The sequence below is a fragment of the Nerophis lumbriciformis genome, linkage group LG31 (assembly GCF_033978685.3).
Source record: "Nerophis lumbriciformis linkage group LG31, RoL_Nlum_v2.1, whole genome shotgun sequence".
Taxonomy (NCBI): Eukaryota; Metazoa; Chordata; class Actinopteri; order Syngnathiformes; family Syngnathidae; genus Nerophis; species Nerophis lumbriciformis.
This window is the reverse complement of record NC_084578.2, coordinates 25,698,058-25,725,891: the sequence shown is the minus strand read 5'-3', so window position 1 is coordinate 25,725,891 and position 27,834 is coordinate 25,698,058. Positions and strand designations below refer to the sequence as shown.

General features: G+C 39.5%; 1 protein-coding gene and 1 non-coding gene across 2 annotated transcripts; both read right to left on the bottom strand.

Moving 5' to 3' along the window:
- Positions 1 to 293: 293 nt before the first annotated feature.
- Positions 294 to 27,529, bottom strand: nifk (nucleolar protein interacting with the FHA domain of MKI67). Its single transcript, XM_061926348.2, has 6 exons — positions 27,240 to 27,529; positions 16,523 to 16,651; positions 12,389 to 12,497; positions 11,935 to 12,146; positions 7,759 to 7,818; positions 294 to 752 (listed from the first exon to the last, which is right to left on the bottom strand). The coding sequence occupies exons 1-6, from the start codon at positions 27,369 to 27,371 to the stop codon at positions 543 to 545; spliced, it is 852 nt and encodes a 283-aa protein (XP_061782332.1). The 5' UTR covers positions 27,372 to 27,529; the 3' UTR covers positions 294 to 542.
- On the bottom strand, positions 7,600 to 7,726 carry LOC133574429 (small nucleolar RNA ACA64). Its single transcript, XR_009811404.1, has one exon. It is a non-coding gene; the product is annotated as a small nucleolar RNA ACA64 (small nucleolar RNA).
- Positions 27,530 to 27,834: the final 305 nt, after the last annotated feature.

Sequence of the window (27,834 nt, the reverse complement as noted above, 5' to 3'; positions counted from 1 at the left end):
GTGAGTCAAACGATAGGCGCTTTGAGAAACATACGTAGTGTCACCGTCGTTTGAAAGTAAAGCGACAAGACTTATTTTTTCCCGCTTACAAGTGACTTTTTTGACCAGTAGATGGCACTATTATGAAACACCAACGCAGTATCAGTGCAGTTTCAACACCAACACAGAATCAGTGCAGTTTCAACACCACCAGTGTGTGCCACTCACATTTACACATCACTTGCAAGAATTCTAAATGTGCAGCATGGAATTGAGACCACCTGAAATAGATCACCCCTTACTATGAAACACTGTTTACAGTTCAAATGTCAACTTTATTACAAAGACATATAGTTCAATGACACTTTCAGTGAAGTGCACCATGAACTCTTCATGCATTTTACTGACAAACATGATTTATAACAATCTTCAATTGATCTTTTGGTTTTATAAGAGCTTCTTTTTAAATGATGAGGATCGTCACATCAAAAACATACACACACCCTCAGTTGAAGTCTCCGTGCTCTGAAAACCAGACCAAAACCCACAATAAAAGACTTTGTTTAAGAGTCTGCTGCGTCAGCCTCATCGCTTCCACCCGGTTCCTCACGCTTCTCCTTTTCCTTGTCGCTGGCTTCTTCATCGTCAGGGAACAGCTGGTCTTTCTGTACAGCAGGCATCTTGATGACAATCTCATCCTCAGCATCATTGTCATCACTGATCATGGACTTCCTCCTCTCCAGGAAAGAAGGCGTGCACATGGGTGTGGTGTCCTACAGGTAAAGATATGCGTTCAGGTCACTAAGTACCGTATTTTCCGCACTATAAGGCGCACCTAAAAACCACAAATTTTCTCAAAAGCTGACAGTGCGCCTTATAACCCGGTGCGCTTTATATATGGATAAATATTAAGATTCATTTTCATAAAGTTTAGGTCTCGCAACTACGGTAAACAGCCGCCATCTTTTTTCCCCGTAGAAGAAGCGCGCGGTGCATGCTGGGATATGTGACGTTTCATTTCCATTTGTGTGTTTATGTAAAGACCCCAAAATGGCTCCTATTAAGTGTGTTGTCTGTCTAATTATAAATAATGCAGACGAGGCGTGTTAACTGAGTTCTCAACGTTTACTCACAGCGTGCTCATAACCACATTCTAACTCCCAGCATACAACAACGCTTCTCAGGGCTACCGCGCATGCTCGTAACTATCGTTGCATGCTGGGTAGTGTAGTTGTTATATTTGCTAGCTCATAACAGCACATTGAGAGACACGCTTACGCGCTTAATTCAATACTCGCCGTCATTCCGGGTGGATTGACAAAAGACCTCCAGCCGCTAGATATTGGTGTCAACAGGGCATTCGAAGCTAGACTGCTAACTGCGTGGGAACAATGGATGACAGAAGGCGAACACACCTTCACTAAGACGAGGAGGCAGCGCCAGACGACGCCAACATCTGCCAGTGGATCGTAAATTTGCCCAACTTTTCACTTCGGACACCGAAGACGAAGGATTTACGAATGAAGAATAACTTCAGAAAGTGAGCGCTATGTTTATTTTGTGTGTTGTGACATTAACGTTCGAGCAACATTATGTTGCTATTGCTCTGCACTATTTTGAATTTTACTATGTTTGTGATTGCACATTTGCGTACATTTTGGGAGTGAACAGAGTTGTTAGAACGCTGGTTTTTAATATATTATTAAAGTTTGACTGACCTATCTGACTGTTTTTTTGACATTCCCTTTAGCGCAGCGTAGGCGCGGCTTATAGTCCGGGGCGGCTTATTGGTGGACAAAGTTATGAAATATGCCATTCATTGAAGGTGCGGCTAATAATCCGGTGCGCCTTATAGTGCGGAAAATACGGTAGATGCCAATTAGTTCACAGCTGTTTAAAGTAGAGCTGTCAAAATTAACATGGTCATCTACATTCATTCTTTTGCATAAATAAACAATTCCAGGATTTGGTTAACAGGTTAAGTTCTCCATGAAAACTACCGGGAGTAGAAACATGACTCGTGTAATTACCTCCAGCATTTGTACTATGTACGTTTATGCTTCTGCAGACCTGGGTAGTACCATGCTACATTTACTTCGTTATACTCACTTAAACAACTGTTTGGATAAATTGTACTTGTCAGAGTAGTTATTATACTTTTTACTTGAACATTTTTGTGAAGGATCGATACATTTAATTACATGAATATATTCATTTATGATCCATACCTGGGGATAGGTTTATTGGCAACACTAAAGTGTGAATGTGAGTGTGAATGTTGTCTGTCTATCTGTGTTGGCCATGCGATGAGGAGGTTACTTAATGCATCCGCCACACTTGATTATAACTTGTTGATGAACAAGGACAAACCAGAAGTGCCAAATCCGCTTTTGTGGCCACACATAAATGAACAGTATAGCCCTGGGGTTTCCAAACTTTTTTTCACGGAGGGCCGCACACTGAAAAACTAAAGCATATGTGGGCCATTTAGATTTTTTTCATTTTCAAAAACAATACAATATGTAGAGGGTTTTTTTTTTTTTATACCTTTAGGGCTTCTCTCAAGTTTGGTCCCGGGGACCCAGAAGGGTCTCAGTCATAAAAATGTTCAAACAAAATATAATACTTTTTCCCCCGCCCCCAACACTTAATTCTTTCGATCAACTATAAAGTTTAAAAAAAAGTTGTACGGTATGTGTTATGCCCTTTTTGTTAAAGAAAACCCTGTTTTTATGTCAAACCCCAAAAATACGTAATATTGATGTGATATAATTGGAGCCTTAAAGGGGAACTGCACTTTTTTTGGGAATTTTGCCTATCGTTCACAATCATTATGAGACAAGAACACGTCTTTTTTTTTTTTTTTTGGATTTTAAAGACAAACTTGCAAGATGCGACTAATGGGAGTCATCGTTGTAGCCTTCAAAGCCCTCTATAACAAATTCAAAACCCTCCAATGATTTATATACACGCTGCAAATCTAGATATAATGTAGTAACAGACACGATCATACCAATATATAAAATGTACAATATTTACCGTATTTTGGTCATTTTTTGTACAGCGGGAACTAATTCTTTGGCGCATTTATTTTCGTTTCCATAGCAGCACATCCGACTTCCCGCAACAAATATGTTCCTACTCCCTGAATCAAACGCAAGTGTGTTTTCTAATCATGACAGACTTGGTAATAGACAAAAAATATATATATATTTTTGGACAAATGAGGATTCACAACCTTATCTTTTTGAAACTAAATATACTGAGGATGAACTGCTGCTTATATACCGTAACCAAGCAAAAAGAAGAGGCTGAAGCGTTGGAACAGAAAGAAGCCGAAAAAGTGAGACTTGGTCACGCTGCAAATGTGGAACTTTAGAACCGAGCTATGCTGAAAAATGGAGTGTTTAAATCAACTGGAAACGTCCCCGGTCAGCTTGACCAAACGGACAAACAAAAACATGAAATGTGGGCTAATACTTTACAGATACTGTAATATGATTGTTTTTCACTCAGTACAGATTGGTGTCGTATCGCATTTTTGTGTATTACACACTCAAACGCGTTTCGTGCTGACGTAGAAGCTAGCTTATCTCTCTTTCTGTAGTTAACTTCTACGGCTAATACCGTACGCTAGAAAAATAGTTCCTCAGTGTTCGCTCTTATAATAACAATGTTGCTACAGTTTGTTACTATGCAGGTTATCGTTTGTAAATGAAGTATTTTTGACTGTTATTGAATGCATTTTTAAAGAGATTTAGAGGTAGAATTGGGCTAGCTACCTAGAACGAGCAGACTTTTATACGTAAGAAAGTGGAAAAAAAACAACTTTTGTCTTCTTATCTCTCATGATTGTGAACAATAGGCAAAATTCCCCAAAAAATGCAGGTCCCCCCTTAAATTCATTATTAATTTTTGAACATAAGTGTCTTTTTTGATATATAATTATTTTTTTTAAATACATTAAAATTCTCAGGCACTCAAAAGGGTTCCACTCATAAAAGTATTTAAACAAGTCAGATTTTTTTTTTTTTACATTATTTATATTTATGCCGTTTATTTAACATGCAAAGTATACAATATTAGTTTTATAAAAAGTTTACATCTCTATACCAGAGGTGTCCACATTTTTTGACTCAGGGGCTGCATTGGGCAAAATTATTTTTTGGCTGGGGCCGAAAGCAGACTGCATGTAAAGTAAACATATACAGTTGTGGTCAAAAGTTTACATACACTTGTAAAGAACATGATGTCATGGCTGTCTTGAGTTTCCAATCATTTCTACAACTCTTATTTTTTTGTGATAGAGTGATTGGAGCACATACTTGTTTGTCACAAAAAACATTCATGAAGTTTGGTTCTTTCATGAATTTATTATGGGTGACCAAATCTGCTGGGTCAAAAGTACAGCAATACAATACAATACAGCAATGTTAATATTTGGTTACATGTCCCTTGGCAAGTTTCACTGCAATAAGGTGCTTTTGGTAGCCATCCACAAGCTTCTGGCAAGCCTCTGGTTGAATTTTTGACTACCGGTACTCCTCTTGACAAAATTGGTGCAGTTCAGCTAAATGTGTTGGTTTTCTGACATGGACTTGTTTCTTCAGCATTGTCCACACATTTAAGTCGGGACTTTGGGAAGGTCATTCTAAAACCTTAATTCTAGCCTGATTTAGCCATTCCTTTACCACTTTTGACATGTGTTTGGGGTCATTGTCCTGTTGGAACAACCAACTGCACTCAAGACCTAACCTCCGGGCTGATGAGTTTAGGTTGTCCTGAAGAATCTGGAGGTAATCCTCCCTTTTCATTGTCCCATTTATTCTCTGTAAAGCACCAGTTCCATTGGCAGCAAAACAGGCCCAGAGCATAATACTACCACCACCATGCTTGACGGCAGGAGTGTTGATCCTGGGATTAAAGGCCTCACCTTTTCTCCTCCAAATATATTGCTGGGTATTGTGGCCAAACAGATCAATTGTTGTTTCATCTGACCACAGAACTTTCCTCCAGAAGGTCTTATCTTTGTCCATGTGATCAGCAGCAAACTTTAGACGATCCTTAAGGTGTCGCTTCTAGAGCAAGGGCTTGCTTCTTGCATGGTAGCCTCTCAGTCCATGGCGATGCAAAACACGCTTGACTGTGGACACTGACACCTGTGTTCCAGCAGCTTCCAATTCATCGCAGACCTGCTTTTTGGTGGTTCTCGGTCGACTCTTGATCATCCTGACCAATTTTCTCTCAGCAGCAGGTGATAGCTTGTGTTTTCTTCCTGATCGTGGCAGTGACAAAACTGTGCAATGCACTTTTTACTTACGAACAATTGTTTGCACAGTTGCTCTTGGGACCTTAAGCTGCTTTGAAATGGCTCCAAGTGACTTTCCTGACTTGTTCAAGGCAATGATTAGTTTTTTCATATCTGTGCTGAGTTCCTTTGACTTTCCCATTGTCGCGTTTGTAACCAAATCTAATGACTGCATCACATGAGCCCTATTTAAATGGGCTCAAAAAAGTCAACAGGTGTCGTCAATTATAATCACTCACATGAAGTTAAAAGCCATGCCATAAAGCTACCGTAATTTGATTTGATTGTAACTTTTCTACATCACCAAAATTGATAATGTATTTTGCTGTATGTATACTTTTGACCACGCAGATATGGTAACATTTTCAGTAGACCCATAATAAATTCATAAAAGAACCAAACTACATGAATGTTTTTTGTGACAAACAAGTATATGCTCCAATCACTCTATCACAAAAAATAAGAGTTGTAGAAATCTTTACAAGTGTATGTAAACTTTTGACCACGACTGTATATAGCCTATACATATTATATTAATATAATGATATATTTAGTAAATTAATCAAATTGGACATTAAGAATATGTGAAAGTTCGACTTCTACCTTGTTTACTTGCGTAACAGCCCCCTTACAGTCTTGTAAACAATTTGACATATATCAAGCAGCTAAAATGCTCCAAACATAGTAAGTGGAGAGTGTTTTGCATTTTCCTACCATGCCTTGTAATGGATTTAAATGGGTGTAATTTAAGAATTGTTTTATAATTTCCACAAAGTTCAATGAGCAGGTTATTATGTGTGCCCATGTGTGTTGACATTGTGTTTTTGCGACATAAATAAGGAAGGTGGTTTAAAATAAGTCATATAAGTAAATGCTATGCTGTATTCCCGTCACCAATTCATAGTCATTGACCTGATTTACTCAGGTTGTCCACATGATGGCAACAAATTTGCAGCAATCAGATTGTCCGATATTTACAATTAATTTCGAAACACCCCACAAGCCAGACTCCTTATAGAATCATGACGTCTCGCCAAACTAAAGATGCCATTGGGCCATAGTTTGGAACCCCTGCTTTAGATTAACTATAAAGTTACATTTTTTATTGTTTAATGTCCTTATTGTTGAGCAAGCGGCAGTTTTTTATGGCAAACAAAAAGGGTACCGTATTTTTCGGACTATAAGTTGCAGTTTTTTTCCATAGTTTGGTCAGGCTCCAGTGCAATTTACATATGTTTTTTCCCTTCTTTATAATGCATTTTCAGCAGGTGCGACTTATACTCCGAAAAATACGGTATTTTTTTCAAAACTTAAAAGAGCTGTTTGCAACATGTACACAGATGCCTAGAGAGCGCCAACTTTCCAATATATTTTACACAGTATATCCTGCCCTCTTATGACTTTTCGTATGTAATGACATAATTACGTACGTACGTAACACATGTATACGCAATAACTTTAGGTGTTGTTAACTAATAATAGCAATTTGCATAGTTAGCGTTAGCTGTCATTGAATGTTTATTTCATCATAACAAGACTGCAAATTGTTTGTTGCTTCTCTTAGACTGCTTTTGTTTGTGTGCACGCGCTCCCTGCGCGTACGTGTTGACGAGACCGGATGAGTGAGTAACACAAATCATTTTATTTGGGCCGGTAAAAATTTTTATTACATAAAACTTTGTAATTGTGAAAAATACACACAATTGCCAAACAAATGGTAATAAAGCTAGCCAGTGGTGTTCTTGTTATATTTTTAGCTTTGAAAAATGTTACTGTGAGGAAGTTGCAAACAGCACCTTTATATCTCTGCATCAAGTATAATTTGTTATGTTTTAGGCCCTTTTTGTTAAAGAAAACCCAGTTTTTCATGGCAAACAAAAGAAATGCAATATTTTCCTCAAAAATATAACAAAGTGGAATTATTTTATTCAAAGTAATTGGAGCCTTGAATAAGTCCATAATTCATACCACTGATTTGTATTCATAATGTTTTTTTTTTTAACAATGACAGTTTCAAGGAAAAAAATAGTCTGCATGGCAGCTTTGTGTTATTCGAATCAACAACTGCAATTTTTTCTTGGTACATTTGACCTCTATGCTCTTTTATTTAACTTTTTAAGGTCTTTTCTGTAATAGTATTTTTATAATGTGCCTCAGGATGTTCAAAAATTAGCTGCGAGCCGCAAACGGTCCCCGGGCCACACTTTGGATACCTCTGGTATAGCTAGCACAGTATGATAGAGGGAAACAGATTAAACAATTTAATTTACTTTCATTTGAAAGCCCTAATTTAAAGCACTTGGTAGCAGTGAGCATGTTGGTGCGTGTTTTTCATCACGTGGCTACCAGCAGACAAACATGATAAAAGCACCACAGTACTTTGGGCACAGTTATCCGAACCCAGACAACATACAACATCTGGGATCATTTTTAGTCTGTGCCAAATGAACATACATGACCGTGTTTCTTACGTCACTGCACGTAGACGCGTTCGAGGAATCAGACTTCTTCTTCGGGGGCACTTGGGCAGCCTGGAAAACACGAGCACAAGGTGAGCATGCTATCTATTAGAGATGCGCGGATAGGCAATTATTTCATCCGCAACCGCATCAGAAAGTCGTCAACCATCCGCAATCCACCCGATCTAACATTTGATCAGAACCGCATCCGCCCGCACCCGCCCGTTGTTATATATCTAATATAGACGATGCAAGGCATTAGTGAGGTTATAAAGCTTTTGCCTGTTAAAAGAAAAGAGACTGATCCAATGCAGCATTCGCGTGCCACGCTGTCACGACCCAGACGCACACCAGTGCGCAATCATATGGGAGCCGCGCTGAGCGCACCTCCAAGCACGTCTCGCTGCCGGCGACGGCCAGGTATGGGCCCGACGCTCCAGCGCCATCCATTTTCAGGGCTAGTTGATTCGGCAGGTGGGTTGTTACACACTCCTTAGCGGGTTCCAACTTCCATGGCCACCGTCCTAGCTGCTGTCTATATCAACCAGGGTGAGCCCCACCCCTTTCGTGAGCGCACTGCGCGCGGAGTGACCCCTGTTACGCGCCCCCGGCAACAGGGGTGGCGGGCAGGTAAGCTGCGCGGGCGGAGCGCGCGGAGTGACCCATGTTACGAGCCCCCGGCCACGGGGGTGGCGGGCAGGTAAGCTGCTTACCTGCTGCGCGTGACGCCGGCCGCGGCGAAGGCGGACGAGGCGGGGTGTCGGTGCGGTGGGCGCGGTGGTGACCCTGGACGTGCGTCGGGCCCTTCTCGCGGATCGCCTCAGCTACGGCTCCCGGTGGGGCCCTCTCGGGGGAGGGGGCCTCGGTCCCGGACCCCGGCGAGGCGTCGGGGGCCTTCTCCGCTCCGTAAAAGTGTCCATCTCTTTTTTTTTTTTCTTCTGTTGTGGCATATGCTGCAGGTGCCTGCTCGTTTTTCGTATGTGGGTAACAACATTTAACTATGTATATATATTTCCGAATTGGTTTAACTGCCACCCGCCTGAATCTATTTAAAATCTAATTTTTTTAAATTTCAATCGCCCGACCCGACCCGACCCACTGATAAAATCTAATTTTTTAAAATGTCATCCGCCCGATTCGCGGATAATCCGCGGACTCCGCGGTTGTGCCCGCGAACCGTGCATCTCTACTATCTATACAACGCTTCACTTTATACAGTTAGTAAATTTGACAAGTTTTATGAAACAATCATAAAATCAATTAATTGACGTCACATCACATTGTTGTCATGTAAATTAATTTCCAACAAAACAAAGGGTGTGTGAAAAGAGTTTACACAGAAAGCACTTTCACTTTCAAAGAGAAAAAAAACAGTGGCCAATACTTTGGCTCAGTGTGCGCACACACTGAGCTGAACAATTATGGCCAAAATAATATACACGATTATTTGTTATCAATATTAACATCACAATTACACAATCACAATCATGATTATATATCATATTAAATAAAACTGTTAATTCCCACAGGTCAGCAACTTACTGAGTGATGGGGTTTCAGAGGAAGGGGGCAAGTGAACACTACGTCATGTACGGTAATATGTAATGAAATAGTCTAACCATAGCAGATCACGCATCAAAATCTCTAAGGAATGTTGATGTGATTTTATAAATTTTTATTGTGAAATTAATCACTACATAATGTATGTTATAATCGTCGAGCCCTCATTTCTCAGACCCTTATCATACAATCAAAATTTACAAACCCCAAAACCAGTGAAGTTCGCACGTTGTGTAAATCGTAAATAAAAACAGACTCCAGTGATTTGCAAATCTTTTTCAACCTATATTCAATTGACTGCAAAGACAAGATACTTAACGTTCGAACTGGAAAACTGTTATTTTTTGCAAATATTAACTCATTTGGAATTTGATGCCTGCAACATGTTTCAAAAAAGCTGGCACAAGACTGAGAAAGTTAAGGAATGCTCATCAAACACTTATTTGGAACATTCCACAGGTGGACAGGCTAATTGGGAACAGGTGGGTGCCATGATTGGGTATAAAAGCAGCTTCCATGAAATGCTCAGTCATTCACAAACAAGGATGGGGCGAGGATCACCACTTTGTGAACAAATGAGTGAGCAAATTGTCGAACAGTTTAAAAACAACATTTCTCAATGAGCTATTGCAAGGAATTTAGGTATTTCACCATCTGCGGTAAGTAATATAATTAAAAGGTTCAGAGAATCTAGAGAAATCCCTGCACGTAAGCATTTATATTACGGACCTTCGATCCCTCAGGCGGTACTGCATCAAAAAGCAACATCGGTGTGTAAAGGATATCACCAATGGGCTCAGGAACACTTTAGAAAACCACTGTCAATAACTACAGTTTGTCACTACATCTGTAAGTGCAAGTTAAAACTCTACTATGCAAAGTGAAAGCCATTTATCAACAACACCCAGAAACACCTACGGCTTCACTGGGCCAGAGGTCATCTAAGATGGACTGATGCAAAGTGTAAAAGTGTTCTGTGGTCTGACAAGTCCACATTTCAAATTATTTTTGGAAACTGTGGACGTCGTGTCTGGAACAAAGAAGAAAAGAACCATCCAAATTGCGCAAAGTTCAAAAGCCAGCATATGTGATGGTATGGGGGTGTATTAGTGCCTAAGGCATGGGTAACTTACATCTGTGAAGGCACCATTATTGCTGAAATGTACATACAGGTTTTGGAGCAACATTTGTTGCCATCCAAGCAACATTATCATGGACGCCCCTGCTTATTTCAGCAAGACAATGCCAAGCCACGTGTTACAACAGCGTGGCTTCATAGTAAAAGAGTGCGGGTACTAGACTGGCCTGCCTGTAGTCCAGACCCGTCTCCCATTGAAAATGTGTGGCGCAATATGAAGCCTAAAATACCACAACGAAGACCCCAGACTGTTGAACAACTTACGCTGTACATCAAGCAAGAATGGGAAATAATTACACCTGAGAAGCTTAAAAATGGGTCTCCTCAGTTCCCAAACGTTAACTGAGTGTTGTTAAAAGGAAAGGCCATGTAACAGTGGTAAAAATGCCTCTTTGACAACTTTTTTGCAATGTGTTGCAGCCATTAAATTCTACGTTAATGATTTGCAAAAAAAAAATTGTGTTTCTCAGTTCGAACCTTAAATTTCTTGTATTTGCAGTCTATTCATTTGAATATATGTTAAAAAGGATTTGCAAATCATTGTATTCTGTTTTTATTTACGAATTACACAACGTGCCAACTTCACTGGTTTTGGGTTTTGTATAAACAGTAGAAATAATGAAAAAAATGACAGCTACTGTCTTGTTGTAAAACACCAATGAAAATGAAATGTGGCATTTAGACATCACATGTCTGCCACAATCATGTGTGTCCTTAAATGTGTATTGCATGTCTTCCATGTCGAGAGCAGTTTTGATTTGGGCTTACATGGTAAACAACTAAAATTAATGTGTTGGGCATTGTTTTATCCAGACGCATAAATTTATTCAAATGTGGCCAAGTGGACACATTGTGGGTTTCCTGGACGTCGTCTACAACGCTAAAAGAAAAATCTAAGGAAGAGAATCCCTCTGCTATCTTCCACTAGTCTTTTAATATATAAATCGCCCACTTGAATATTCCCTCTTCTCTTCATTGTTGTGATTTCCCTTCCAGGTTCGATGACCCACCCTATCTTGCCTCTGATTGGCCTGTCCGTAATGTTTTGTCCTAATCCTAACCAATCGTGACTCATCATAGTAAACCAACCAACCAATCATGGCTTTTCTTATACGTAAACCAACCAATCATTATTGATGTTCCTGTATATTTTGTCCCTTGCCCGTGGAGTTGCTTCGCTATGTAGCTTCGATTTTAAGTAAATAATTTGAAATGGAAAACCTTACTTTTTACCACTGGATTATCAAAAACCGTACTCAATACGGGAAGACTGTGGTTGTTGGCAGGTATGGCAAAGAGACGGATCAAGATTTTAACACAAATTGTAGGTCGGAAAACACTAAGTAAACGGAAAATATTTTTTTATATCTTTACAGAGATAAAAAAGACGAATTTCCAACTATAGACAGAAAAATCACATGCCTGCTAATGATAAACACTGTGTCTTGAAAGTCTGTAGTAAATAATATAACATTTCAAAAAGTACTTACAAATCCTGGGAAGTCATAATCAATGCCGTGTCCTGCCAGCCTCTTGCGGAGTTTTCTCTCTTTACGCAGCAGCTTCTCCGTTACCTTTGCGACCTCCTCGCTTGTGTGGTTCTTGTTGTAGCGCGCTATAGCAGGATGGGAAGGTCTCTTAAAGGTGCGCTGGTTGCCAGCAAAAAGCTTCTCGTGCACTTTTTCCGGTGGAATCACATGACCTATCAAATGAGGAGAGTAACTTTAAAGCAATATTTAAGGCACACTGAATATACTGCCATTAATTATACCTACTATACTTATAGAAGAAGTCATAAATAATGATGGCAAGGCATCATGTAAATGAATTGAGCATAAAATCCGATTGTTGACTGAACATAAATCCTGGTCATTGTGTCAAATCTAGAGAGGTTTTGTTCTGAAGACCACAGTCATGCAATTGATGTTCAAACATTGTACTCACATTTAACCAGTCTTTCTCCCATCAGGTAATTGTTCATGGTCTCTGCTACGATCTTGGCTACCTCATCACAGTCAAACTCCACAAATGCATAGCCTTTGCTCCCACCTGTCTGAATGCAAGTCAGGACAAAGTTTAGCAAAGCGCTTTTTAAATATTTGACTCTTGTGATATACAGTACATTGTTAGGGACACAAGTATTTGCACAGTTTACCATTTGTCAAGGGTCGTACAGTATAGCGGTACTAATAAATAAAAAAAGTACTATACTGTCTTTGAAAAATACAGTTACTTTTTTTTCATGGACATGATGGTGTGCTGTGGTGACATTGCTGGTAATATAAGCAAAGGCACATGTAAGTCAACATACACAGCACTTGAAAGGGGAAACAGGAGAGGGAGGATGGATGTAATGTATTTTGGCTTAAAAACAATAAAGGTTAAGCTATAAACACTGAAACGCTGCTGTGCAGGTGGTGCTTTAAAATATAGCTAGCAAGCAGCTAACGTCCCTGCACAGTGTTTTAGCTACATTTAAATCACTAATCCTCAAGTAAACCACAGTTCTTACAAGTATCATCCCCGTTGGATGGGGAATAGCTAAACATGCTTCACTACACACCATAAGAGGATAAAAGAGCTAGATTGTCTAGTATGTTCACTGTTATTTAATGCCAAGATTGTTCTTTGATTGCAAGAAGAGAAAGTATCTTAAGATTGTACGTTAAAATAAAGCCAATAATGACATGTTATGTATCAAAATACATTTTGGTACCAGTACCGATACTAAAATATTGGTTTTGGGACAACACCACATTTGTCAAAACAGCCATTTCATGTAGAATTTCTATTTTCACAGGCGTAGTTTTAATTTTATTAGGAATGTCTTGATCAACATTTTGGCCTCCGATCCTTAAACTAAAGTTAATATAATAAAATTCATAAAGCTTATCAAATGTAGAATCCGCTAGTATTGTTGTAAATCAAATGATGTATAAAATCTGTGGTATTGAATGCTTCCTATAATTTTTTTAACAAAGTAAACACTTGGTGTGTGTGTGTGTGGCATAGCATGCTTAGCCTTTAATTTTCCTCCAGTTCTTCAGTGATGATAATACTTTAAAGAGAGAGTTTATTTTCAGCAATGGTGATGAGGATTAGTATCTTAGAAGCGGCTTTGCACTATGGATAGACAACGCGTCTATTGCAGCTTATGCTTAAATTACAGAGCCGGTGTTCTGGCAAGACACAAACCCTCCTGGAATTTGTACACCTCCTGCATGTGTGTAACAAACAAGGAATGTTGAAATGGAATTGTGTCTCCCTGAGTGTGCATCTCTTTAGAAGGAATCTTTCACATGAGCACACTGGGACACAGCTGCGGTGAAGATCAGTGTATAAAAAAAATTAAAAATAATTTTTTTTTTTTGTGTGTGTGTGTGTGTATGTATGTATATATATATATATATATATATATATATATATATATATATATATATATATATATATATATATATATATATATACATACACACACACACACAGGTAAAAGCCAGTAAATTAGAATATTTTGAAAAACTTGATTTATTTCAGTAATTGCATTCAAAAGGTGTAACTTGTACATTATATTTATTCATTGCACACAGACTGATGCATTCAAATGTTTATTTCATTTAATTTTGATGATTTGAAGTGGCAACAAATGAAAATCCTAAATTCCGTGTGTCACAAAATTAGAATATTACTTAAGGCTAATACAAAAAAGGGATTTTTAGAAATGTTGGCCAACTGAAAAGTATGAAAATGAAAAATATGAGCATGTGCAATAGTCAATACTTGGTTGGAGCTCCTTTTGCCTCAATTACTGCGTTAATGCGGCGTGGCATGGAGTCGATGAGTTTCTGGCACTGCTCAGGTGTTATGAGAGCCCAGGTTGCTCTGATAGTGGCCTTCAACTCTTCTGCGTTTTTGGGTCTGGCATTCTGCATCTTCCTTTTCACAATACCCCACAGATTTTCTATGGGGCTAAGGTCAGGGGAGTTGGCGGGCCAATTTAGAACAGAAATACCATGGTCCGTAAACCAGGCACGGGTAGATTTTGCGCTGTGTGCAGATGACATGGCACCCCAAACAATCACTGATGGTGGAAACTTTACACTAGACTTCAGGCAACGTGGATCCTGTGCCTCTCCTGTCTTCCTCCAGACTCTGGGACCTCGATTTCCAAAGGAAATGCAAAATTTGCATGGTTGGGTGATGGTTTGGGGTGCCATGTCATCTGCTGGTGTCGGTCCACTCTGTTTCCTGAGATCCAGGGTCAACGCAGCCGTCTACCAGCAAGTTTTAGAGCACTTCATGCTTCCTGCTGCTGACCTGCTCTATGGAGATGGAGATTTCAAGTTCCAACAGGACTTGGCGCCTGCACACAGCGCAAAATCTACCCGTGCCTGGTTTACGGACCATGGTATTTCTGTTCTAAATTGGCCCGCCAACTCCCCTGACCTTAGCCCCATAGAAAATCTGTGGGGTATTGTGAAAAGGAAGATGCAGAATGCCAGACCCAAAAACGCAGAAGAGTTGAAGGCCACTATCAGAGCAACCTGGGCTCTCATAACACCTGAGCAGTGCCAGAAACTCATCGACTCCATGCCACGCCGCATTAACGCAGTAATTGAGGCAAAAGGAGCTCCAACCAAGTATTGAGTATTGTACATGCTCATATTTTTCATTTTCATACTTTTCAGTTGGCCAACATTTCTAAAAATCCCTTTTTTGTATTAGCCTTAAGTAATATTCTAATTTTGTGACACACGGAATTTTGGATTTATTTGTTGCCACTTCAAATCATCAAAATTAAATGAAATAAACATTTGAATGCATCAGTCTGTGTGCAATGAATAAATATAATGTACAAGTTACACCTTTTGAATGCAATTACTGAAATAAATCAAGTTTTTCAAAATATTCTAATTTACTGGCTTTTACCTGTATATATATATATATATATATATATATATATATATATATATATTCGTCGTCCCCCAATTCAATCATGTGATCGGGACATCTCATATCTTATACAATTAATAATAATTGTAATACTTGTATTTAGGGGTGGACGAAACAATCAATTTGAGTACCTATGGATCGATACAGTATTTTTCCTTTTTAGCAATATATAAAAGGGTATCATATTGATTATCCCGCTCCGTGCCCCCTGGTAGTTTGGTGTGTAGAGCCGCAGCAGCGGCACACTGATTTTGCCAACCTTAGCTGCCAACAACAAGCAGTTTGGGGCAAAACAAAATAAAGTGAGGTACTTACTAACATTATATTATCACCTGATTGTATGTTGACCACAAAGATACAATGAGTAATATAAGCCATTGAAACTTTTATTGACAAAGACTTACGGGATGCTCTTGCTCAACTAAACCACACCACGTTATCATGCAAAGTAAACATCTGACTGAAACTGTTATTATTCTTGATTACCGTATTTTTCGGAGTATAAGTCGCACCTGCTGAAAATGCATAACAAAGAAGGAAAAAAACATATAAATCACACTGGAGCCCGGCCAAACTATGAAAAAAACTGCGACTTATAGTCCGAAAAATCCGGTATACTTGTAACAGAGTCTTGTGACATCACCGCTGAGGAAAGGACAGCCATTGTACTCAGGAGGTACTTTTGCTTACATATTCGTCTCCCACACGAAGCAGTGTCCAGCGCGTCAAAAAAACAAGCGCACACTTTTGGCCTTCACAATACAATTGCTGTGCGTTACATCCTATCTGACTGCTTTAACAAAATTAAGACTCCCAGAAGAGTACCTTACATATTTACTGTTATCATTTAGCATTTAGCATTTAATGCATACATTTATCACTTGTTTTCAAATCGGTTACAAAAAAGTGGCACCCCAAAAATTTACTGTGGGTCCCCATCTTGAAAATTCCTAGCGCCAACACTGTTTAACAGTAGATTGAATCAAACCTAATCGACCCGTGATTAATCAATTTAGAACCTTATGAATTGAGGTCGAATCGATTTGGGGAATTGGCCATGATACCCAGCTCTACTTGTATAATTATAACTAATGACAGCAAAATGACTTCCTCTAAAGAACAAATTACCTTTTTGCTTCTGGACAGTCGCAGCCTTAAGACATTGCCAAACTGTTCAAAGTACTCCCTGAGCTGTGGCTCAAAGAGTCCAAGGGGCAAATGGCCGACATAAATGACCCCAGGTGTCAAAAGATTCCCCTGGTAGAAAAAAAGACAAATTGATACATAATTATCAGCAATGGTTACACCTCAAATTGACAAGACAAGTGTAAACAGCATTTATGCAATAGAATCAACTATAATAATAACTGCGGTAAAACTTCCGATGGTTAGTATTACCGTTTTAAATTAAAATGATCAAAAAACCATTGGCCCTTACGGTTCACCCTTGTTCATAAACAAATGATATCGTGTCAGTAAAACATTACTGTAGGTGTGACCTCATAGGCCACAAAATAAATAAAACATAGAAATAATAGTTGATACACTTTAGCCACTTTGTCACTATATTTATTAAGGTACAAATTAAAAGTGAAAGAGAGGGGTATCTTACTGCATGTCATGCTTTTAATTGGTAATCACAGAAAAGCGGCCACGAAAGTATCAGCGTGAGTGAGGGCACAGATTCTCTACCACAAGTCACAAGCCACCTGTGGTGAGAGTGTCCGCCCTGAGATCGGTAGGTTGTGAGTTCAAACCCCAGCCGAGTCATACCAAAGACTATAAAAATGGGACCCATTACCTCCCTGCTTGGCACTCAGCATCAAGGGTTGGAATTGTTGGTTAAATCACCAAAAATTATTCCCGGGCGCGGCACCGCTGCTGCCCACTGCTCCCCTCACCTCCCAGGGGGTGAACAAGGAGATGGGTCAAATGCAGAGGACAAATTTGACCACACCTAATGTGTGTGACAATCATTGGTACCGGCACTTAAGTCCAGGGAGTGTGCATTATCACCACCTCTAAGATGCGCACTGCTCACGTGTCCTCTGGTTTTGCCGCGCAAAAAATCAAATCCCACCCTAAACAAAATAAACAAATCGTTTGTTTTGTACGATTTTGCAATGCAACTGTGAGTAACAGGTGACGAAAGGCGGCCACAACAGATAAAACAATGTTTGTCAACACTTAAATTATTGTAACGTCTGTGGAGACAGAGGACAGGAATTCCATCGGTCCCTTTATTTAGCGAAATTGTTTGTCGGCCATAATCACACCAAAACAATGTGTAAAATACTTTTATCTAGCAAAACTGGTCGTTGTCTACCGTACAAACCAAGCCAAAAGCAACTCTTTGTCATCTGTTATATCAACAGCAGTCGCTTGCTGTCTCTCTCACCTGTACCAACACATACACTATGGCAGGGGTCGGCAATCTTTACCACTCAAAGAGCCATTTTGACCCGTTTCACAAATTAAAGAAAACAATGGGAGCCACAAAACTCTTTTCAAATTTAAAATGAAATAACACTGCATACAAAGTTTTTTTTGCTTTGTGCTTTGCATAAACCAGGGGTCTCAGACACGCGGCCCGCACCTTAACAAGAACATTTAATGTTAGTGCGGCCCGCAAGTTTTATATGAATGGCGCTTGACAATGCCATACTTGCCGACCTTCCCGATTTTTCCAGGAGATTCACGTATTTCAGGGCAACTATTCTCTCGAATGCCTGCTGATTTTCACCCAAACAACACTAATAAGGGTGTGCCGTGATGGCGCTGCCTTTAGCGCCCTCTACAGCCTGTACTAACAGCGTGCCAGCCCAGTTACATGTTGTATGAGGCTTCTGTACACACACATAAGTGACTGCAAGGCATACTTGGTCAACAGGTTACACTGAGGGTGGCGATATAAACAACTTTAACACTCTTACTAATATGCGCCACAATGTGAACCCACACCAAACAAGAATGACAAAGAATGGTCTTTTCCTCTGGATTTAAAACTCCTTTCATCAATCTAAAGAGCCTTATGAAAGAATTTCTAGACATTCAGAAGTTTTGTTTCCATGTTTCTCGGTCTGAAATTTCCTTTAAAAAAAAAAAAACTGTGTCCCACCAGTCTTTATTTGCTTCTGACCTGCATCTGGTCCAAGACTTTCTTTGTAGTAGTGTCATGTTTGCAGCGCAATATAAGATGATTTATTGATGCTGTCTTCTATTTAAAATCAGCATAGCCAATATTTCTAATGTGCAGATGACCTATTTCTAAATGTTTTCTAATGAGCCGCAGATGCCTGGTGTGAATTCATAGGTCAACCGGAAAAGCAATATATTTATCTGCGCTAAAATCAAATCAAATCAAATCAACTGAAATAAGCGCTCCTTCCCCAGTGTACGGGAGGGGAGGCACAGAATGTTAGAATGTGTGCATGGACACCAGGACTTCACACAAGGGTGTGAAAATACAAAAAATATATATATTTGAGAAATCAGACTAATTTAGTGCATGGAAACGTAGTGAGTGATGTAAAATTGCACACACTCAAAGTTGGTTTGTCCGTGAGCCTTTAACGACTTGCATTGCAACACTATGTGCACGTGTGCCCTATAAAATTACCGTATTTTCCGCACTATAAGGCGCACCTAAAAACCACAAATTTTCTCAAAAGCTGACAGTGCGCCTTATAACCCGGTGCGCTTTATATATGGATAAATATTAAGATTCATTTTCATAAAGTTTAGGTCTCGCAACTACGGTAAACAGCCGCCATCTTTTTTCCCCGTAGAAGAAGCGCGCGGTGCATGCTGGGATATGTGACGTTTCATTTCCATTTGTGTGTTTATGTAAAGACCCCAAAATGGCTCCTATTAAGTGTGTTGTCTGTCTAATTATAAATAATGCAGACGAGGCGTGTTAACTGAGTTCTCAACGTTTACTCACAGCGTGCTAACTGCCAGCATACAACGCTTCTCAGGGCTACCGCGCATGCTCGTAACTATCGTTGCATGCTGGGTAGTGTAGTTGTTATATTTGCTAGCTCATAACAGCACATTGAGAGACACGCTTACGCGCTTAATTCAATACTCGCCGTCATTCCGGGTGGATTGACAAAAGACCTCCAGCCGCTAGATATTGGTGTCAACAGGGCATTCGAAGCTAGACTGCTAACTGCGTGGGAACAATGGATGACAGAAGGCGAACACACCTTCACTAAGACGAGGAGGCAGCGCCAGACGACGCCAACATCTGCCAGTGGATCGTAAATTTGCCCAACTTTTCACTTCGGACACCGAAGACGAAGGATTTACGAATGAAGAATAACTTCAGAAAGTGAGCGCTATGTTTATTTTGTGTGTTGTGACATTAACGTTCGAGCAACATTATGTTGCTATTGCTCTGCACTATTTTGAATTTTACTATGTTTGTGATTGCACATTTGCGTACATTTTGGGAGTGAACAGAGTTGTTAGAACGCTGGTTTTTAATATATTATTAAAGTTTGACTGACCTATCTGACTGTTTTTTTGACATTCCCTTTAGCGCAGCGTAGGCGCGGCTTATAGTCCGGGGCGGCTTATTGGTGGACAAAGTAATGAAATATGCCATTCATTGAAGGTGCGGCTAATAATCCGGTGCGCCTTATAGTGCGGAAAATACGGTATTAAGGTACAAATTAAAAGTGAAAGAGAGGGGTATCTTACTGCATGTCATGCTTTTAATTGGTAATCACAGAAAAGCGGCCACGAAAGTATCAGCGTGAGTGAGGGCACAGATTCTCTACCACAAGTCACAAGCCACCTGTGGTGAGAGTGTCCGCCCTGAGATCGGTAGGTTGTGAGTTCAAACCCCAGCCAAGTCATACCAAAGACTATAAAAATGGGACCCATTACCTCCCTGCTTGGCACTCAGCATCAAGGGTTGGAATTGTTGGTTAAATCACCAAAAATTATTCCTGGGCGCGGCACCGCTGCTGCCCACTGCTCCCCTCACCTCCCAGGGGGTGAACAAGGAGATGGGTCAAATGCAGAGGACAAATTTTACCACACCTAATGTGTGTGACAATCATTGGTACCGGCACTTAAGTCCAGGGAGTGTGCATTACCACCACCTCTAAGATGCGCACTGCTCACGTGTCCTCTGGTTTTGCCGCGCAAAAAATCAAATCCCACCCTAAACAAAATAAACAAATCGTTTGTTTTGTACGATTTTGCAATGCAACTGTGAGTAACAGGTGACGAAAAGCGGCCACAACAGATAAAACAATGTTTGTCAACACTTAAATTATTGTAACGTCTGTGGAGACAGAGGACAGGAATTCCATCGGTCCCTTTATTTAGCGAAATTGTTTGTCGGCCATAATCACACCAAAACAATGTGTAAAATACTTTTATCTAGCAAAACTGGTCGTTGTCTACCGTACAAACCAAGCCAAAAGCAACTCTTTGTCATCTGTTATATCAACAGCAGTCGCTTGCTGTCTCTCTCACCTGTACCAACACATACACTATGGCAGGGGTCGGCAATCTTTACCACTCAAAGAGCCATTTTGACCCGTTTCACAAATTAAAGAAAACAATGGGAGCCACAAAACTCTTTTCAAATTTAAAATGAAATAACACTGCATACAAAGTTTTTTTTGCTTTGTGCTTTGCATAAACCAGGGGTCTCAGACACACGGCCCGCACCTTAACAAGAACATTTAATGTTAGTGCGGCCCGCAAGTTTTATATGAATGGCGCTTGACAGTGCCATACTTGCCGACCTTCCCGATTTTTCCAGGAGATTCACGTATTTCAGGGCAACTATTCTCTCGAATGCCTGCTGATTTTCACCCAAACAACACTAATAAGGGCGTGCCGTGATGGCGCTGCCTTTAGCGCCCTCTACAGCCTGTACTAACAGCGTGCCAGCCCAGTTACATGTTGTATGAGGCTTCTGTACACACACATAAGTGACTGCAAGGCATACTTGGTCAACAGGTTACACTGAGGGTGGCGATATAAACAACTTTAACACTCTTACTAATATGCGCCACAATGTGAACCCACACCAAACAAGAATGACAAAGAATGGTCTTTTCCTCTGGATTTAAAACTCCTTTCATCAATCTAAAGAGCCTTATGAAAGAATTTCTAGACATTCAGAAGTTTTGTTTCCATGTTTCTCGGTCTGAAATTTCCTTTAAAAAAAAAAACTGTGTCCCACCAGTCTTTATTTGCTTCTGACCTGCATCTGGTCCAAGACTTTCTTTGTAGTAGTGTCATGTTTGCAGCGCAATATAAGATGATTTATTGATGCTGTCTTCTATTTAAAATCAGCATAGCCAATATTTCTAATGTGCAGATGACCTATTTCTAAATGTTTTCTAATGAGCCGCAGATGCCTGGTGTGAATTCATAGGTCAACCGGAAAAGCAATACATTTATCTGCGCTAAAATCAAATCAAATCAAATCAACTGAAATAAGCGCTCCTTCCCCAGTGTACGGGAGGGGAGGCACAGAATGTTAGAATGTGTGCATGGACACCAGGACTTCACACAAGGGTGTGAAAATACAAAAAATATATATATTTGAGAAATCAGACTACCGTATTTTCCGCACTATAAGGCGCACCGGATTATTAGCCGCACCTTCAATGAATGGCATATTTCATAACTTTGTCCACCAATAAGCCGCCCCGGACTATAAGCCGCGCCTACGCTGCGCTAAAGGGAATGTCAAAAAAACAGTCAGATAGGTCAGTCAAACTTTAATAATATATTAAAAACCAGCGTTCTAACAACTCTGTTCACTCCCAAAATGTACGCAAATGTGCAATCACAAACATAGTAAAATTCAAAATAGTGCAGAGCAATAGCAACATAATGTTGCTCGAACGTTAATGTCACAACACACAAAATAAACATAGCGCTCACTTTCTGAAGTTATTCTTCATTCGTAAATCCTTCGTCTTCGGTGTCCGAAGTGAAAAGTTGGGCAAATTTACGATCCACTGGCAGATGTTGGCGTCGTCTGGCGCTGCCTCCTCGTCTTAGTGAAGGTGTGTTCGCCTTCTGTCATCCATTGTTCCCACGCAGTTAGCAGTCTAGCTTCGAATGCCCTGTTGACACCAATATCTAGCGGCTGGAGGTCTTTTGTCAATCCACCCGGAATGACGGCGAGTATTGAATTAAGCGCGTAAGCGTGTCTCTCAATGTGCTGTTATGAGCTAGCAAATATAACAACTACACTACCCAGCATGCAACGATAGTTACGAGCATGCGCGGTAGCCCTGAGAAGCGTTGTATGCTGGCAGTTAGCACGCTGTGAGTAAACGTTGAGAACTCAGTTAACACGCCTCGTCTGCATTATTTATAATTAGACAGACAACACACTTAATAGGAGCCATTTTGGGGTCTTTACATAAACACACAAATGGAAATGAAACGTCACATATCCCAGCATGCACCGCGCGCTTCTTCTACGGGGAAAAAAGATGGCGGCTGTTTACCGTAGTTGCGAGACCTAAACTTTATGAAAATGAATCTTAATATTTATCCATATATAAAGCGCACCGGGTTATAAGGCGCACTGTCAGCTTTTGAGAAAATTTGTGGTTTTTAGGTGCGCCTTATAGTGCGGAAAATACGGTAATTTAGTGCATGAAAACGTAGTGAGTGATGTAAAATTGCACACACTCAAAGTTGGTTTGTCCGTGAGCCTTTAACGACTTGCATTGCAACACTATGTGCACGTGTGCCCTATAAAATTAATACAATTTAAAATAGAGCAAAAATGGAGCAAAATGGCATGACAGTGAGAAAAGGCTGACATGTTGATACTAATAAATTTAAACAAATATTTGTTTTAAAATATATGGTTCACCCTTTTTCATTACAAATGATATACCACATCACACTACCAGCATATTGAAATTATATTGATATGCTTGAGGGTTCTGTTATTTTTCGAATGTAAAATATTAAACTATTGTTATTATTGTACAGTATTGTTTATTTTGATATACTGGGAGGATATAGAACACTGCTGTTCTTTTCTATTTTACTTATTGGCAGCTGATACACAGTATCATACTTTTATATTCTGTGCAAAATGATGTTTAAGGACAGCGATCTTAAATACTGTACTTGACACATTGAAACACTTAAAAAAATTAGTGATTTGAAAAGTATATGGGTTCCATTGTTCTATTCATATCGTTGTATGCAAAAAGTATTAAGAATCGTGGGATTTTATGGGTGTCGGTGTCGACAATACATGGTGTTTACGTGACGTCACACATCCGGGTTATCCCGGGTCATCCGCCATCTTGGGAGGCAAACAAAACACACCTGGCCTAGTTGACACGCTTCACGATTATTGACAATAGCTTCGAGCAAACACTGGTGAAAGGCGCATAATGGTTATTTCCTGTTGGGTGAATGGATGTACAAATCGACGGGATGGATCAGTGCAGCGAGGATTTTTCAGTATTCCTAAAATTAGACACAACGAAGGAGAACAGACAAGGAAAATCAGCGAGGAGAGACGACGCTTGTGGTTGGCAAGCATCAACAGGAAAGAGGAGCCATCTCAACATTCCAAAATATGTTCTGATCACTTTGTAACAGGTAGGATTACGTCTCAATCTGTTTATTAAACATTTTAGAACGATGTATTGTTTATTTTTTTGTCAATTTGCTATTCTCGAAGCCCTTTATGGGATGGACCACGAAAGCGAAAGCCCCCCCCCCCACCCCCCTCAGGATATATAGCGCCCATCTCAGCCCAGGTTGCTTGTACACGAAATGAGTTGTAGATCTCAATGGATAAAATATTTAGGTATCAACCTTGTCATAAGTTAGAGGAGTCCGACGTGTCCTCGCTAAACACATGGTTTTAATGTACGTTATATATACATACCCTGCCCACTACAAGCACTTTCTCGTTTGCAGTCATGCTTTTAACGTCGCTGACCCATCCGTTAATAAACTGGTTGTACGCCTCCAGAGACTTGAATGCCCTCAATTCCTCCATTGTATAGGCACTGGTGTAATTGACGAGGTAGTTCAAAATGTCTATGTACGTTATGGCCGGGAGGCATTTGTGGTCATACGTGAAACTTTGTTTCGGCACTTCGTACGGGTCAACGCCTATGCATTGTGTCTTCTGGTTGTATCTTTCCAACGTCTGGTTGTCCAAGCCTTCTTTATACTTCTTTTTTGCTGGTTTCTCGGCCATTATGCATACGTTTGTGAACGGGTTCGTATATATGAATTTGCTGATGTTGTACCGGTGCGCTTGCCTTTCAAAATGGCGGATCGCGCGGAGCATCATGGGAAATCAGTCGGGCGTGAAAACTATGTATTCTGTGCAAAATGATGTTTAAGGACAGCGATCTTAAATACTGTACTTGACACATTGAAACACTTAAAAAAATTAGTGATTTGAAAAGTATATGGGTTCCATTGTTCTATTCATATCGTTGTATGCAAAAAGTATTAAGAATCGTGGGATTTTATGGGTGTCGGTGTCGACAATTAAATAAAAACAGCTGTGGTCCGCAAAAGTGGCCTTCTTATCATACTTTGGACACCAGTGGTTTAAATAATTGTAAACCATGACCTCATATGACAATTAAAATGATCAAAAACTATTCTGCGAATGTGCAATGGTAAAATGACTGCTGTATTTACCTAAAGCAGGGGTGCTCAACACGTCGATCGCGATCTACCAGTCGATCGCAAAGGTAGTATTGGTAGATCGCATTACATTATTTAAAAAAAAAATAAAAAAAAATAAAAAAAAATTTTTTTTTTTTTTTTTTTTTTGTGTCCTGTTTAGCTTCTCAGGCAAATCATATAGTTGATGTAGATGCCCATTTCGGCTGTTCAGATTTACTTTACAAAAGAGAAGTGTAGGATACTTCTCTTGTTGCCTTATTTGTATTTGACTTTATTAAATGTATTTATATTGTCATTTAGTGCAGCCGGGCCGGAGCAGGAGGGGATAGAAATAGAAAAAAAAGAAGACAGAGGGGGAAATTGTGGGGACAAGAGGGGGATTAGACAGAGAGACAAAAACAACAACAGCAAATAACAACAACAACAACAATAGAGCAACATCAGCAAATACGACATGTACAAATATGATGGTAAAAGTAATAGCAAATAAGCAGTTAGCGAAAAATAAAAAATAATACAGAAATGACAATGAGCATTATTACACTACAAATGGATCAATACAAATACCAATAGAAATAGCGCTATTGATAATGAACAATACCAATAATTTACCTTTATTATCAACAATACAGTTGTTTAAATGCAACAATACATATACGTAATGATAACTTGAGATACGAAAGAATGCAGAAAAATGAAAGGGGAGAAAGAGAAGCAACCTACATTAACCTTGTAGATTGTTATAGTCACAATAGGTTAAGCTTTATCAGTGTGCCGTGTGTTACACCCAGTTTACCCTAGGGCAGGGGTGCTCATTACGTCGATCGCGAGCTACCGGTCGATCTCGGAGGGTGTGTCAGTCGATCACCAGCCAGGCATTAAAAAAATAGTCCTAAAAATGAGCGATCATAAATCTTCACAATGACGTCATTTTCGTCACTTGATTGACATTCACGGCACCCGAGGGTCTTCTGAGATGACGCTGGCTGCTGCCAGCTCATTAAAATGACCGACTGGAAGGCGAGAAACACTTTATTTCAACAGACTCTGGCGCCGTACCTGTCGTCAAAACTCCAAAGACCGACTGCACAGTTGCACAGTTGCGCTAACAAAATAGGAGTCTCAGAAAGCTGGCGTGCACAAGCTAGCAAGCTACGGAGTTTGCCGACAATGTATTTCTTGTAAAGTGTATACAAAGGAGTACGGAAGCTGGACAAATAAGATGCCAAAAACCAACCACTTTCATGTGGTATTGGACAGAAAGGAGGACTTTTTTTCTCCTCCATTCGAAAATGCGGACGTTATCATCACCACTGTCTGATTCCTATGAATGCAAGTCATCAGAATCAGGTAATACACCAACTTATATTCTTGTCTTCATGAAAGAAAGGAATCTATATGTGTTAAACATGCTTGTATTATCTTTAAACACCTTTAACTTGTTAACAATATTAACTATATGTGTTAAACATGCTTGTATTATCTTTAAACACCTTTAACTTATTAACAATATTAACTATATGTGTTAAACATGCTTGTATTATCTTTAAACACCTTTGACTTGTTAACAATATTAACTATATGTATTAAACATTCTTGTATTATCATTAAACACCTTTAATTTTTTAACAATATTAACTATGTGTTAAACATGCTTGTATTATCATTAAACACCTTTAACTTGTTAACAATATTAACTATATGTATTTAACATGCTTGTATTATCATTAAACACCTTTAATTTATTAACAATATTAACTATATGTGTTAAACATGCTTGTATTATCATTAAACACTTTTAGCTTATTAACAATATTAACTATATGTGTTAAACATGCTTGCATTATCATTAAACACCTTTAACTTGTTAACAAAAACATATATTTCATAAATAAGTAAATATAAATTATATATATGAATGAGGTAGATCCCCACGACTTGATCAATTGAAAAGTAGCTCGCCTGCAGAAAAAGTGTGAGCACCCCTGACCTAAAGTATATACACGCACACGCTGATCACCCACATGCAGACACAGACACGTGGCTTCGTTAGCAATGGTTTAATATTCAGGAATCCAGATTATTCAAATTATTATTTAACAATACATATGACTGAATTCATGAAATGTAAGTCGGCGTGAAGTGTCGTTTTAAGGCATGTAAACATGTGAGAACTCACAGTGTTGGTGTTCTTCGTCTTCCTCTTCTTCACCTTCTGTACTTTCTTCTTGAACTCGGACTCTTGCTGAGGATTCAACGCGAGAAGCTCCTTCGCCCCCTGAGGCGTCGTTTCCCCTTGGCGTTCAGTCATCTTTATTTGTTAAGTTTGCGTGGCATATATTGTTATATTTCTGAGGTAAAAAAAAAAAAAAAGGGAGAAAAAACAGACAGCTTTCTGATCCAGCACCACGTTGGAATTCGTTTCCGGTTTACCACGTGTTGGTCGCCAACCAATCAGGAGTCGAAGGTTTGCAGGCACATACAACATTATAAACAGACAGCGCCTTCATGCGGTATGGAGGAAGAGCGGATATTAGACTTAGACTTCCTTTTATTGTCATTTAAATTTGAATTTAAGGACAAGCGGTAGAAAATGGATTGATGGACAGTACAGATAAGAACGAAATTTCGTTGCATTAGCTCGTTACATCGTAGCAGTTCATAATCTACAATTAAAATTGAATTCAATTTACATGTCAAGTTTTATTGTCATTTAGCTTTTAGTTACAACCAAATGGAAAAAAAGGTGATTCAGGGATTGAGAAGAGGCATAG